Source organism: Rattus norvegicus, chromosome 14, assembly GCF_021556685.1.
Source record: "Rattus norvegicus strain SHRSP/BbbUtx chromosome 14, alternate assembly SHRSP_T2T, whole genome shotgun sequence".
Classification (NCBI taxonomy): Eukaryota; Metazoa; Chordata; class Mammalia; order Rodentia; family Muridae; genus Rattus; species Rattus norvegicus.
In genome coordinates, this window is record NC_141547.1 from 41,204,197 (window position 1) to 41,218,827 (window position 14,631).

At 40.9% G+C, this 14,631-nt stretch overlaps 1 protein-coding gene across 7 annotated transcripts in view; it reads right to left on the minus strand.

Moving 5' to 3' along the window:
• Positions 1-13,851, minus strand: part of Slc30a9 (solute carrier family 30 member 9) — a 54,680-nt gene extending 40,829 nt beyond the window's left edge. For 3 of the 7 annotated variants that reach the window (XR_015636774.1, XR_015636773.1, XM_087584051.1), the window contains exons 1-2: positions 13,618-13,851; positions 4,635-4,802 (exon numbers count right to left, since the gene is read on the minus strand). Coding sequence is in view for 4 of the 7 variants with exons in the window: in XM_087584051.1 (XP_087440177.1) it covers positions 4,635-4,802; positions 13,618-13,720 (271 nt within the window). In the remaining 3 variants the exon portion in view is untranslated. Of the gene's footprint in view, positions 1-4,634; positions 4,803-13,220 lie in introns of all 7 variants that reach the window. The other 4 variants (XR_015636775.1, XM_087584054.1, XM_087584052.1 and 1 more) reach the window with 2 other exon arrangements.
• Positions 13,852-14,631: the final 780 nt, after the last annotated feature.

The window sequence follows — 14,631 nt, forward strand, 5'->3', positions numbered from 1 at the left end:
TATATCCTATCAGATTACCACAGACTAAGGCTGGACTTGAATAACAACAAAAATGACAGAAAGCTCACATACACATGGAAGCTAAACAATGCTCTGCTCAATGATAACTTGGGGAAGGAAGGAAGGAAGGACGGAAGGAAGGAAGGAGGGAGGGAGGGAGGGAGAAAGGGAGGGAAGGAAGAAGGGAGGGAGGGAAGAAATTAACTACAGACTTTTTAGAATTTAATGATAATGAAGGCACAACATACCCAAACTTAAGGGACCCAATGAAAGCAGTGCTAAGAAGAAAACTCATAGCTCTGAGTGCCTGCAGAAAGAAACAGGAGAGAGCATATATCAGCAGCTTGACAGCACACCTAAAAGCTCTAGGAAAAAAAAAAAAAAAGAAGAAGCAAATACCCCCAAGAGTAGACTGCAGGAAATAATCAAACTCAGGGTTGAAATCAACCAAGTAGAAACAACAACAACAAAAATAAATAAATAAATATTAAAAAAAAAACTATATAAAGAATCAAAAAAACCAGGAGATGGTTCTTTGAGAAAACCAACAAGATCTATAAACCCCTAACTAGACTAGCCAGAGAGCATAGAGACAGTATCCAAATTACCAAAATCAGAAATGAAAAGGGAGACATAACAACAGAAACTAAGGAAATCCAAAAATAAAAAAAATCAGATCCTACTATAAAAACCTACACTCAAGAAAACTAAAAAATCTGGATGAAATGGACAGTTTTCTAGACAGATATCAGGTACCAAAGTTAAATCAGGACCAGATAAACCATCTAAACAGTTCCATAACTCCTAAAGAAATAGAAGCAGACATTAAAAGTCTCCCAACCAAAATAAGGCTAGAACCAGATGAGTTTAGTGCTGAATACTATCAGATCTTCCTAGAAGACCTAATACCAATACTCTTCATGATAAAAATCTTGGAAACATCAGGAATTCAAGGACCATACTTAAACGAAGTAAAAGCAATATACAGCAAATCAGTAGCCAACATCAAACTTGAAGCAATCAAGAAGAGAAACTTGAAGCAATTCCACTAAAATCAGGGACTAGACAAGGCTGCCCATTTTCTCCCTACTTATTCAATATAGTACTCGAAGTGCTAGCCAGAGCAATCAGACAATAAAAGGAGATCAAAGGGATACAGATTGGAAAGGAAGAAGTCAAAATATCACTATTTGCAGATGATATGATAGTATATTTAAGTGATCCCAAAAGTTCCACCAGAGAACTACTAAGTCTGATAAACAACTTCAGCAAAGTGACTGGACATAAAATTAACTCAAACAAATCAGTAGCCTTCCTCTACTCAAAAGATAAACAGGCTGAGAAAGAAGGGGGAGTGACACTCTTCACAATAGTCACAAATAATATAAAATACCTTGGGGTGACTCTAACCAAGCAAGAGAAAAATCTGTATGATAAGAACTTCAAGTCTCTGAAGAAAGAAATTGAAGAAGATCTGAGAAGATGGAAAGATCTCCCATGCTCATGGATTGGCAGGATTAATATAGTAAAAATGGCCATCTTGCCAAAAGCAATCTACAGATTCAATGCAAAATTCCAACTCAATTCTTCATAGAGTTAGAAAATTCATTTGGAATAACAAAAAACCCAGAATAGTGAAAACTATCCTCAACAATAAAAACTTCTGGGGGAATCACCATCCCTGACCTCAAGCTGTATTACAGAGCAATAGTGATAAAAGCTGTACGGTATTGGTACAGAGATAGACAGGAAGATCAATGGGATAGAACTGAAGAACCAGAAATGAACTCACACACCTATGGTCACTTTGACAAAGGAGCTAAAACCATCCAGTAGAAAAGAGACAGAATTTCCAACAAATGGTGCTGGTTCAACTGGAGGTCAGCATGTAAAAGAATGCAAATTATGCATTCAAAGATCAAGTCCAAGTCAACCTTGGACCTCCACATAAAACCAGATACACTGAAACTAACAGAAGAGAAAGTGGGCAAGAGGTGAAAATTTCCTGAACAGAACATCAATGGTTTATGCTCTAAGATTGAGAATTAACAAATGGGACCTCCTAAAATTGCAAATCTTCTGTAAGGCAAAGGACTCTGTCTTTAGGACAAAATGGCAACCAACAGATTGGGAAAAGATCTTTATCAATCCTACATCTGATAGATGCTAATATCCAATATGTACAAAGAACTCAAGAAGTTAAGACTCCAGAGAACCAAATAACCCTATTAAAAAATGGGCTCCAGAGCTAAACAAGGAATTATCAACTGAGGAATACTGAATGGCATAGAAGCACCTAAAGGAATGTTCAACATCCTTAGTCGTCAGGAAAATGCAAATCAAAACAACCCTGAGATTCCACTTCACACCAGTCAGAATGACTAAGATCAAAAGCTCAGGTGACAGCAGATGCTGGAGAGGATGTGGAGAAAGAGAAGCAATACTCTTCCATTGTTGGTGGGACTGCAAGCTGGTACAACCACTCTGGAAATCAGTCTGGAGGCTCCTCAGAAAATTGGACATAGTACTACATGAGGACCCAGATATACTACTCCTGGACATATATACACCTAAAACATGCTCCAACATATAACGAGGACACATGCTCCACTATGTTCATAGCAGCCTTATTTATTTCCAGAAGCTGGAAAGAACCCAGATGTCCTTCAACAGAAGAATGGATACAGAAAATGTGGTGCATCTACACAATGGAGTAGTACTACTCAGCTATTAAAAATAATGACTTCATGAAATTCTTAGGCAAATGAGAATATCATAGGAACTTGAAAATGTCATCCTGAGTGAAGTAACCCAGTCACAAAAAAGCACGTATGGTAAGCGGATACTAGCCCAAAAGCTCGGAATACCCAAGATACAATTCTCAAACCACAAGAAGCTCAATAAGAAGGAAGACCAAAGTGTAGATGCTGCAGACCTTCTTAGAAGGGGGAACAAAAGTACTCACATGAGGGAATATGGGGACAAAGTGTAGCGCAGAGACTGAAAGGCCATCCAGAGACTGCTCCACATGTGAATGCATCCCACAGACAGCCACCAAACCCAGACAATATTGTGGATGCCAACAAGTGCATGCTGACAGGAACCTGATATAGCTGTCTGCTGAGAGGCTCTGTCAGAACCTCTCAAATACAGAGGCAGATGCTTGTAGCCAACCATTGAACTAAGAATGGGGTCCCCAATGGAGGAGTTAGAGAAAGGACTGAAGTAGCTGAAGGGGTTTGCAACCCCCTAAGAAGAACACAATATCAACCAACCAGACCCACCAGAGCTCCCAGGGATGAAACCACCATCCCAAGAGAACACATGGAGAGACCCATGGTTCCAGCCAAGTATGTAGGAGAGGATGGCCTTGTTGAGCATTGATGAGAGGAGAGGCCCTTGGTCCTGTCAAGGCTCGATGTCCCATTGTAGAGGAATGTCAGGGTGGGGAGGTGGGACGGAGTGGGTGGGTGGGTGATGGGAGCACTTTAATAGAAGTAGGGGTTGGGGTGGGATAGAGGGTTTCTGGAGTGGAATCCGGGAAATGTAAATAAAAATGCAATTAAATAAATTAAAAAAAAAAAAAAACAACAAAATATGCTGACAGGCTAATAAAATGTCTCAGTGAACAAAGGTACTTTTCATGTAAGTCTGATGATGTAAATTTGACCCTCTAAACCCACACAAAGACGGAAGGAGTGCCAACTTCACAAAGATGTTCCCTGAGCTTCACATGCCATACACACACACACACAAATTAATAATAATAATAATAATAATAATAATAAATGAGGTCCTAGGTTTAAAAGAAATAAATAACAACAAAAAGCAGAAGAAGAAAAAAAGAACCAAAAAAAAAAAAAAAAAAAGCAGAACACCAATGTATGTTCTACAAAATTGACTAGATATAAAATATTAGCCAATAAATAGCACATCAGTTGAGAACAATTTGTCAAGAGTTAAGGCATTCTAAGGTCTTTGTATTTATCAAAGGAACTTAAATATTAATCATCTTTGGCCTTTGAAGTAGTAATAGAATATCTAACTTCCCTACAAACATGGAAATTATAGATACTATTTTTAAAGATTTTTAAAGTACTATATAGATCTATACAGATATAAACTCTGACCCAAGAAATCAAAGCTACACATATTTTCAAATACATTGGGGCCACTCAGAAAAACTTTTCAAATGGGAAAGCGAAAACTTAGACTCTAAGCTTCGTGCCATAATCGTAGAGACCAAATTTTGTGACAAAACAGATCACGAAGCCCTAGCAAGGTTTAAAAGTATGGAAACACCATTAGGATGAAAAAAGAATCACATACACAACAGAGTAAACAATGCTTACAAACTATGCAAACAAACTCAGGTCTGTATCTGTGCACATGTGTGCATGTTTGTTTGTATCTGTGAGTGTAGATATATGTGTGGCCAAGCGTGTGTGGAGGTCAAATAACCTCAGGAACTGGCCCTCACCTTCCATCTATTGGTCACTGCTTGCTATACAAGCCCCCCCGCCACCCAGTTCAGATGGTTTTACAGGCACGTACTGTAGTTAGAGAAGTAAGTCATTTTCCACTTCCCCAGTGTAGAGGAAAAGTATACAAACTCTGAGCAAGTACATACACACCTGCTTGCGTAAGCGGTGGGGCTTTGTCAGTTCTCGGAGTTTGTGAGCCCTGCCCTCCTTTCTGGACATTTGTAGAGTACAACTTGACTTGATTTAGAACAGATATTTGCGGGTGAATGCTGGGAATCATGGACGTAAAGCTTTCAAATGTCATTAAATTCTTCCATCCTAAGGAAAAAAAAAGTCACTTTAATCTCAAACATTTAACAAATCACATGCTTGAATTTCCTTAGTAATACAGGAATCAAATATCTCATTTTCCCTTATATTTATATTGATATGCAAACTTTAAAAATATATACGAAATCAAGCAAAATTTTCATTTCAGTTTTCCAAAAGGTAGCACATAGTACATAACAGACACTCTTATTTTGTATGCTGGTTGCATTTTTTAAAAAGCTGGTATAATGTATTTTTAGAATAGCAGAATCTGGATATAAGACAGTCAAAAGGTCTTCCTACTTAAAATTATCCACGTCTTCTCACAAGCTGGAGATTTAGTCCTGTCATATAACAATCAAAAAGTGAATCTTGGGGCTGGAGAGACGGCTCAGTGGTTAAGAGCACTCACTTCTCTTCTGAAGGCCTTAAGTTCAATTCCCAGCACCAACATGAAAGCATGAAGTCTGGTCTGGTGCCCTCTTCTGGAGTGCAGATGTACATGCAGGAAAAGCATACATATGCACAAAATACATATTTATAAAAATAAATAAGTCTTTTAAAAAAGATGTCTTTAAACAAACAAATAAGTACAACAAATAAATAAATCCTATTAGTAGACATCCCTGTTCTCTGATTCTTTTTACATTTCTTTTTCAAATTATTTTTTGATTATTTATTATTTATTTAATGTATACGAGCACAGTGTAGCTGTCTTCAGGCACCAGAAGAGGGCAGCAGATGCCATTACAGATGGTTGTGAGCTGCTCATTACAGATAGGCTGCTGGGACTCGAACTCAGGTCCTCTGGAAGAACAGCCAGTGCTCTTAACCACTGAGCCATCTCTCCAGCCCTATATGGAACCTTTGAGAGAATGAGACACAAAGCACTTCAGCTGTTTAATCTTGGTTGACAGTGGCTTTACTGGACTGACACAGAAGGAAAAGAGACTCCACAATTGTACTGAAGTGACAGAAAAATAAACTACTCTCCTGACTTTTTATGTGCTACTTTGTATACTCAGATTTCCAGTTTTTCAAAGAACTCAAGAACTATTTAGACAAAATCTGTACTTTGTAAGTTTTGTATGAAACCAACCATATCATTAGAGATAATTCAGTTTTCTCAAGAGTGAGTGGGTGGGCACTGAGTGAGCACTGAAGACCTGACACTTGGTCAGGGGCCACAGCTCAGCTGATAGGACCTTGGCACCATAGGGGGCAGAAGGGCACAATGTCCATCTGCTGAGAACTGAATTTCCAAAACATTAACTGATGTATGTCATCTGCAGGAAGAAGACTTGTAAAATAAAGAAAAGCCTTTTCTTGTGGCTCAGAGACTCTGGCAGGAATAAAAGTCACTGTGAGACCTGCAGATAACTGCACGAGGGTTTCAAGGAAACAGATATACTCAGTCAAGCTATAGGCTGCTCATTTATTTGGGGGGTGGGGGAAAAGGAACTTCCTGCTGTCAATGTATTCTTTAGTCTATTTGGAAAATTGATGAGGGTCCAACGTGGTTTTGGTTATGTGCATCTATTTCTAAAAGCTAAATGAGGGGCTGAAGAGATGGCTTAGTGGTTAAGAGCACTGACTGCTCGTCCAGAGGTCCTGAGTTCAATTCCCAGCAACCACATGGTGGCTCATAGTCATCTGTAATGGGATCTGATGCCATTGGTTCTGGTGTGTGTGAAGAGAGCAATAGTCTACTTATATATAAATAAATCTTTTTAAAAAATAAACAGTAGCTAAATGAGAGAAATAACAGTAGAGGGTTCTTGCACATGAAGCATGGGACATACCAAACCTGTCTTCTTCACTGTGGCCACTGTTATTCTTGAGGCAAAATAGGAAGACTAAGAAAATACAAAGGGGAATCAGGGCACATGAGCGCAGGGAACAGTGGCACATACCATTAATCCCAGCACTCAGTGAGGCAGAGACAGTCAGTGTGAGGCCAGCCTGGTCTATATACCAAGTTCTAGGCCAGCTAAGGCTGCATGGTGAAACCCTGTACTAAAAATAATGAGGATGAGGATGATGAATTAAGGGCTCATGAAAAGGGACAAAAACCTTGGGACCTAGTTTGCCTTTCCTGCTGACTAAGAATCAAAACAAAATTTTCAGCAATACTGATAAAGTCAAAATTGCCTACGGAGATAATTTGTATTTCCCTAAAAACATCCAAAAATGTGTATTTAGAGTCAAATGTTTGTAACCTCAAGTTTTAGCATTCCTCCCATCCCTAAATCTGAACAGTAAACCTTAGCACCACTGAGAGAGAAGGAGAGAATGAGGGATGGATGGAGGGAGGGAGGGAGTGAAGGAGGGAGGGAGGGAGGGAGGGAGGGCTGGCTCAGTGGAAAAAAGCACTAAGAACCAGCTCAAGAATGTTGTCCCCTAACGTCCACAAGTATGCCATGGCACACATGCTCTTATACCTCCACACACACTCAGACACAGTCACACAGTAACAATAACAATAACAACTTTCTAAAAAAAGAAAAAAGTCTTTTTTTTTTAAGATTTATTCATTTATTTTATGCATCAGTACACTGTAGCTGTCTCAGACACACCAGAAGAGGGCATCAGATCCTTTTACAGATGGTTGTGAGCCACCATGTGGTTGCTGGGAATTGAACTCAGGACCTGGGGAAGAGCAGTCAGTGCTCTTAACCACTGAGCCATCTCTCCAGCCTGAAAAAAGTCTTTAACTAGTGGTCACAAACATGATTTTTCATTTCTATGTGAATAGACCCAATCCAGGTCCACATACTGAGCTTGAGATCTCTTTGAACCATTTTTAAAGCTACGCAATATACTTAAAATTTCAATTTACATTCTTTGAATATTAATAAACTAAGCTGTTCATTTGAGTTTCTGCCCTGGTAGTTTTCCAGTCTGAACTTTATTTCTTGAATTCCCATAGCAGTGTCTAGCCTACTCCACGCATACTGTATGTCAGTGAGTACAGAGGCTTTTTGTGAACTCAGTTGATGAGGAAAACACCATGGAAGTGGAGACCAAGTCTCTGTGAGAGTTGCTTACTCTGGGCTGGGATTGCACCTCAGCAGCAGAATTCTGGGCCTTGGGTTTGGTCATGATCACAGTAAAAGAAAAAACTCATCTAGTATCTAATTTTCCCTTTATTTATGACAATGTCTACTGCTACTGAATGCTAGAAACCTTTACTCATTGGGCAGTTTTAAAGCTGGAGCCTTCTAATATGATTACTTCTTCAATAGTACAGTTTAAGTCAGCCTCAGCCTTAGTGCACCAACTCTCCAAATGTACGTGTGTTGCCTGGCACACTGCAGAGGTGGCATGGTTTTAGTTTGCAGGTACCACTGCAATTCCAGATTTAAGGATGGTTTGCTGTATATTTCATTCCAATTCAGTCACTGAGTTGAGTGATGCTCAAATGGCCTTAATTCTGGCCAGTAGAGGTCTCCAGATTTTTCTAATACTATACAGTCATCTCTCAGCTCCCTTGCTAGCTAGCTGTCTGGAAACATCCTTTAGTTCTGAATTTCAATAGTATTTCAGGTATCAACAGCTTTCAGCATACCGTTAGCATTAATACACAACTGAAGACTGCTTATAGGCTAAAAATAAAAACTACATGAGCACACATGGGACTCAATGAAACCAATATAATTCTAACCCAGCAATGGAATACATAATCAATCACTTACAGGGTGGATTGCTGAATTCATTAACTCCAGTTGACAGAAATATAGAAAAACATATTTCCTAATCTTAGCACCCTTTCTTCAAGGTGACATCTGAAATTAGCTACGCATGGAACATTAGTCTTTCATTTGGCACTTACTGCTCTGTCGGTCTGAACAGGGATTTCTCATTGCCACATACCCAAGGCTGGTGCATCTAAGTTGCAGCTACCAGCATGTTTCCAGCTTAGTCAGACAGACAGTCAGGGCCAGTCACAAGTCTAGGCTTTTACTCTGCTTCTGTGACTAATAACCACTGCTACTGTTTACTGCTTGCCCTCTCTCTAATCGAGCTTGTCATCTACTCCTTATTTACTCGGCTTTCGTGTGAAACTAAGAATAACAAAGCAATCTGTTCTCTCCCCTGCAAACTGACAATTCAGTCTATTACGTATGCTTCATCTGCACTAGAGACAAACAAACGGACATCCTGGATTTGGGTTTGTTCCCGGCTAAGGTTAGGACTTGAGTTAAGGTTGTAATCTGTCATCTCCATATATCAGTCCCCTTACCTAGGAGACTATCCCAGTAGTTTCTTCCCTCCAAATGTGAAAGCACTGACTATAAATCGGAGTAACTGCATGGTTGGAAGGATGGCTCCATGATTAAGAATACTGGCTGCTCCACAGAATCAATCAACTGGGACTCATGGGGACTCACAGGTCAGGGGGCCAGTAGGGTCTGACCTAGGTCCTCTGTAGATCTGTTATGGCTGAGGGGCGCAACGTTCATGAGGGAGTCCTAACCATGCAGTGGGGCTGTCCCTGACCCTTTTGCTTGCTTATGGGACCCTTTTCCTTCTACCAGGTGGCCTTATCCAGCCTTGGTGTGATGCTATGTGCCTGGTCTTATGTCTGTTCAGCTTCTTATGTCTGTTCAGTTGATGTCCATGGGAGACCTGTTATTTTCTGAAGGGAGGCATAAGATGGGTGGATCTGAGGGAAAGGGGAAGACGGGAGTAGAGATTGGGAAAAGGAAAGGAATGGGAAACTGTTGTTGGAATGTAATATATGAGAGAATTAAAAAAAAACAACAGCAAACCTTTGCTTGCTAGATGAGGAAAAATTCCCACTTTACATTACACAAAAAAGGGACTCTAACTCAATATGAGTTCAACCACTAAAAATGTATTTGATAATCTACCTTACTTTTTTACCTTACTTTTCTTTATTTTAAAAATGTGCATAATAGGCTAGGTGTGGTGGTGCATTGCTTTAATCCCAGCATTCAGGAGGCAAAGGCAAGAAGATCCCTGAGTTCAAGGCCAGTCTGGTCTATTCAGTGAGTTCCAGGACAGCTAGGGCTGTGCAGAGACTCTGTCTCAAACAAAACAAAACAAAACAAAACAAAACAAAACACCCAAAAAGTATACCATATAGAAACTAAAAACATATCTACCAATAAGCTATCTGGAACTTCATTAAGATTTTAATGGGGGACTGGAGAGATGGCTCAGTGGTTAAGAGCACGGACTACTCTTCCAGAGGTCCTGAGTTCAAATCTCAACAGCTACATGGTGGTTCACAACCATCTGTAATGGATCAAATACCTTTTCTGATGTACCTGCAGACAGGTACAGTGTACTCATATAAATAAAATAAATAAATCTTAAAGAAAAGAAAACAATCTTAATGGGGACTGACAAGATGGTTCAGTGGTTAAGAACACTTCCAGAGGACCTGGGTTCAATTCCCTGCATCCGCATGGCAGCTGACAATCTTCTTCAACTCTAATTCCAGGGGAACCCATACTCTCTTCTTGCTTCCATGAGCACTGCACACTTGTAAAGCACATATACACATGTAGGCAAAACATTTATACACATAAAAATGTTAGAACAATTTATTTTATAACAGATCTTATTAAAAGCACTGTCAAATTATGAGTCTGTGCAATATTAACACTCAGTAGCCCCGGTTTACTGGTATCCTTCTGCTAGCCAACACTCCAGGTAATCCTGTCTATTCATCTAGCAAGCAAAGGTGTAAGCAAGATAGTGTGGCCCAGTCCAGGAGAATGTGACTGATATGATATGGTTTTAATGCACAGCATAAAGAAGGCTACCCTAACTTTGTTTTTTTGAAAAAGGCAACAAAGCACACACTGACAACTCCCTGCACTACAACTTGGATGACAGCTCTACTGTCTTGCTTAATTACTTTGACATTTGCTAAGAAAAGGTAAAAATAGCGTAGGATTCCAAGACTTGGGGATAGAGGAAGGAGGACCACAAGTTCGAGGTCACTGGGCTGACCTAGGCATTAAATGTTAAGACCCTGTCTCAAAAAGATGGGGAGGGAGGTAAAATCAATAAAAGCATCTAACATAATATAAATACTTTAACTGCAAATAAGTTTCCAATGTATTAGTAGTGAACTAAGATACACATTATTTATTGTAAATTATTTTAAATGCAATTGTTAGGTCACAGGGCACAAACCTCTTAAAGTTCCTTTTACACAGAGAATAACTACCTCCTCCTAAAACAGTGTTCAGTTCTGCTGCCAATCAGTACAAGAGAGTTCCTGCATCTCCCATAAAGAGTATCATATCATCACGAAGAAAATCTTAAGAGGATAAAAATATGGCTTAGCAGCTAAGTATTGCATATGCCAATAATTCTAGCTCCACGTGATTCAATGCCCTCTGTTGTCTTCCATGTACACACATACTGGCACATACATGTGTATATACTTACATGCACACACACAAATAAACAATAGAAATCTTTGAATGAAAAGGAGTAAACTTAGCCAATGCAAGATAGTCAGTGAGCAGTAAAATGCTTTAAACATACATTGTTGAGAAACAAAGGTTTTAATGTCTGTAGAACATTACTGTCTCTGCATGTATTCATCAACCTTCAGTCATCTCCCTGGCCCGTTACTGTACTGTTATATATACTCTCCGACGGCCATAGTGATGTGCTTAGTCCACACTAATGGGCTGTGTGAAACACACACTGCATTCTGAAGACAACACAAAATGGGAAACACCTTAATATTCTTTAAAAAAATTATATGCCAGAATATTTTAATATACTAGCTAAAGTATATTAACCTACTTTTACTTTTTAAAATACGGCTACCACACAATGCAAAACTGCATGAGGTGGCCTGGCTCTTGAATACTGTCATTTTCTTTGGCTTCACAGAGGTTTCTCATCTTTATTTATATCAGTCAGTGGGTTCCTCCTGTTTATTCTTTTTTGTCATTTTGTTTTTTGATATGGGGTTTTTCTTTGTAGCCCTAGCTGTCCTGAAACTCATTCTGTAGACCAGGACGGCCTCAAACTCAGAAATCCTGCCTCTGCTGAGACTAAAGGCATGGACTGCCACACCTGATCTCCTCTGTTAATCCTTTAGAAGACTTAACTAGACAGGTAAGCATTCTAGAAGCAGAAACTAAACTTTATTTCTTCTCAAAGAAAATCATCTGGCTTTGGATACCCAACTCCCCCTCCCCAAACAAAAACAAACTAACACAAACAAAACAAAAAACCAGCTTCAGATAGATTTTCTTGTGGTATGCATCCAACTTAACTTGTACACTTTCTCCAAATGATTTTTAAATTTAACCATAGTTTTGACTGTGTTTTCAAATACTAAAAGTAAACTTCCACAAAGGTGATGTTTTAAATCTAAAAGGCTGTTAAGTGTAAAAATATAATCTTTTTGTAGTAATAAACATCTTAAAGAACTCTGCAAAGTCGTCCTAAATGGAGAGACAGGTAGCTACTCTCTGAGCTGCGCAGAATGAGACAAAGAGCCTAGTGACAGCTACCCAGAATAAGAATTCAAATTACACTACTGCAACTCACTTCACCAACACTGACAGGGCACAACATTTAACAGCCACTCTATGACTTTCTGTGTAATAGGCTGAAGTTTACATGGAGTTCTAGAATAGAGAAACAGACGATTCATTCTGTTCCTAAGACAGTCAGGCATACTGCCACTATGGGAAAACTAGCTACAGTACTCTGTCACTGACAACAATAAACCAAAACAGTGTTATTGCAATCAATTCATTTGCAACCTCAGGAGCCAGTTTTTTTTTTTGTTTTGTTTTGTTTTTGGTTTTTTTTTTTTTTTTTTTGGTTCTTTTTTTCGGAGCTGGGGACCGAACCCAGGGCCTTGCGCTTCCTAGGTAAGGGCTCTACCACTGAGCTAAATCCCCAGCCCCAGGAGCCAGTTTTTAATAAGGTATGAATATATTCTATCTTTTCAGATCAGCACAGGAGTCTATTACAGCTTTTATCAAAAACCTTTATCAAAAAGCTGAAGCTTTTGCCTTCCACTCAAAGTTTCTGAAGGCTAAATGTTTGAGAAACACTCTTTGCAAATCCCAAGAATCTGGGGGATCGAGTTGTTGGTGGATTTGGTCCTGTCCTCTCCTTCTGGGCTCTGCTATGAGTCCTCCGCGTCACGCTATGACGTGTCAAGCTATGGGAACAAGGGAGGTGAACCTAAATAGAACTTACAGGTTTGATGCTACTTTAGAAACTCTCCAACAACTTTAATCTGACTGAGAAGGCGATGCTGAAGAAGATGAAAACTCTCAATCACGCTCCGCGCCCAGGTTTAGTTTCAGAACACACTTGTTTCACCAAAAGGATTGTTCGATATAACTACAAAGTTCTGTGGGTTTCCTGTTCCCAAACTATGCACATTCGATAACTGTGAGAAGCCCTCACCTTAAGATCCATATGTGACATCCTCTTTGATTTAGGGATATTTAGGAAAACGAGACGGCACTAAGGAAAAGAACAGCGCAGGAATATCTCACTCAACCTAAGCAGCAGCAGAACTGCGGCGGCGAACTCAAGGGACCCTCCAAGTTGGTGGAATCCGCCATTTCCCACGGCCTGTTTGGGTCACCCTGGGTCACCGCGATGCGCCTTAAGACCTTCCCGGGTCTGGAGGTCCGCCTCAGGGTGTCCCTACGCCGGCTGGCCCCCGCGGGGGCTCTGTAGCCGCGGCTTGCGGGGGGCACCTGTGAGGACCTTGCGAGACCGTAAGGCTCTGGATTGGAGAAGGGCAGGATGGCCAACTGCCGAGGCCAGGCGCGGCCTCCACCGGTCCGTCACTCACCCTGGCTGCGGCCGCGGGCTACTGCCGGGCCGCCACCGAGCCTGCACAGCGCCGCCCAGCTGCACCTGTGCGCCGCAGCGGCGGCGGCCAAGCCCGGAAACATCCTGGCGGGGCAGAGGCCCCAACTCGGTCACCGCCTCCTGCCTCCGAGCTACCTGCCGTGCCAACTGACTCCATAGACTGGACCCCAGCGAACACGGATGTGTACGCCGCGGCCGGAGGCCTCGGCGACCCGGAAGTCGTGGTAGTGCGGCGCGACGGCGGAAGTGACGAAATATGCCAGCTGGGGGGCGGTGTTTATGGCCAGCACGGATCTGTACCGAGTGATTGACATTTGGAAGTCCGTGTCCCATCCAGGGAGACAGTCTTCCGAAGCGCTGCGGGACTCCGGGCTGTGGGAAGTAGGAAGAGAAAGCAGGGTTTAAGTCTCTGTCCCCGTTCCTTTTGAACCCTCGGCACCGCTCTGTCCAACACCGTGGTCGCCTTGCTGATCACTCAACCTCAGCTTATTAGAGGCCCGCGTAAAACTAGAAGTCGCCCGCGAAAATGGAGCAATTTTCAAATAGCCTGGTCCCAGAGAGAAAGAAACCTGAACACATTCGCCTGTTTTAACTATCCCATGTCAGGTTCATTCAGCTCTTAGCTTAAGCATTCTTTGTCCACCCTAACTATAATTAACTTGGTTGTCCTGTACACTTTTTTTCAAAATTCCACTACTGAAGTTATTGTTCCCCGGAATAGAGACTAGATATATGGATAGTGAATCCTGTGCAGTTTTATGCTACTATATTCCAGGGGCTAAGTTAATACCTGCCTGACCAAATAAATAGAAGGGAATGGAATGCTTGACCACTTGTTTTACAGATGAGTCTAAATCGCTTAGCGAAAGTACTACAAAATAAAAATTTTAATGGAAAATTAGTGCAAATCAATAAACAGGGAAACCAACCACTTTGAGTGGATTTGAGACTCCCTTCCCAGGCGGGGAGAAGGAATCCACCTCTGGTAAGATTA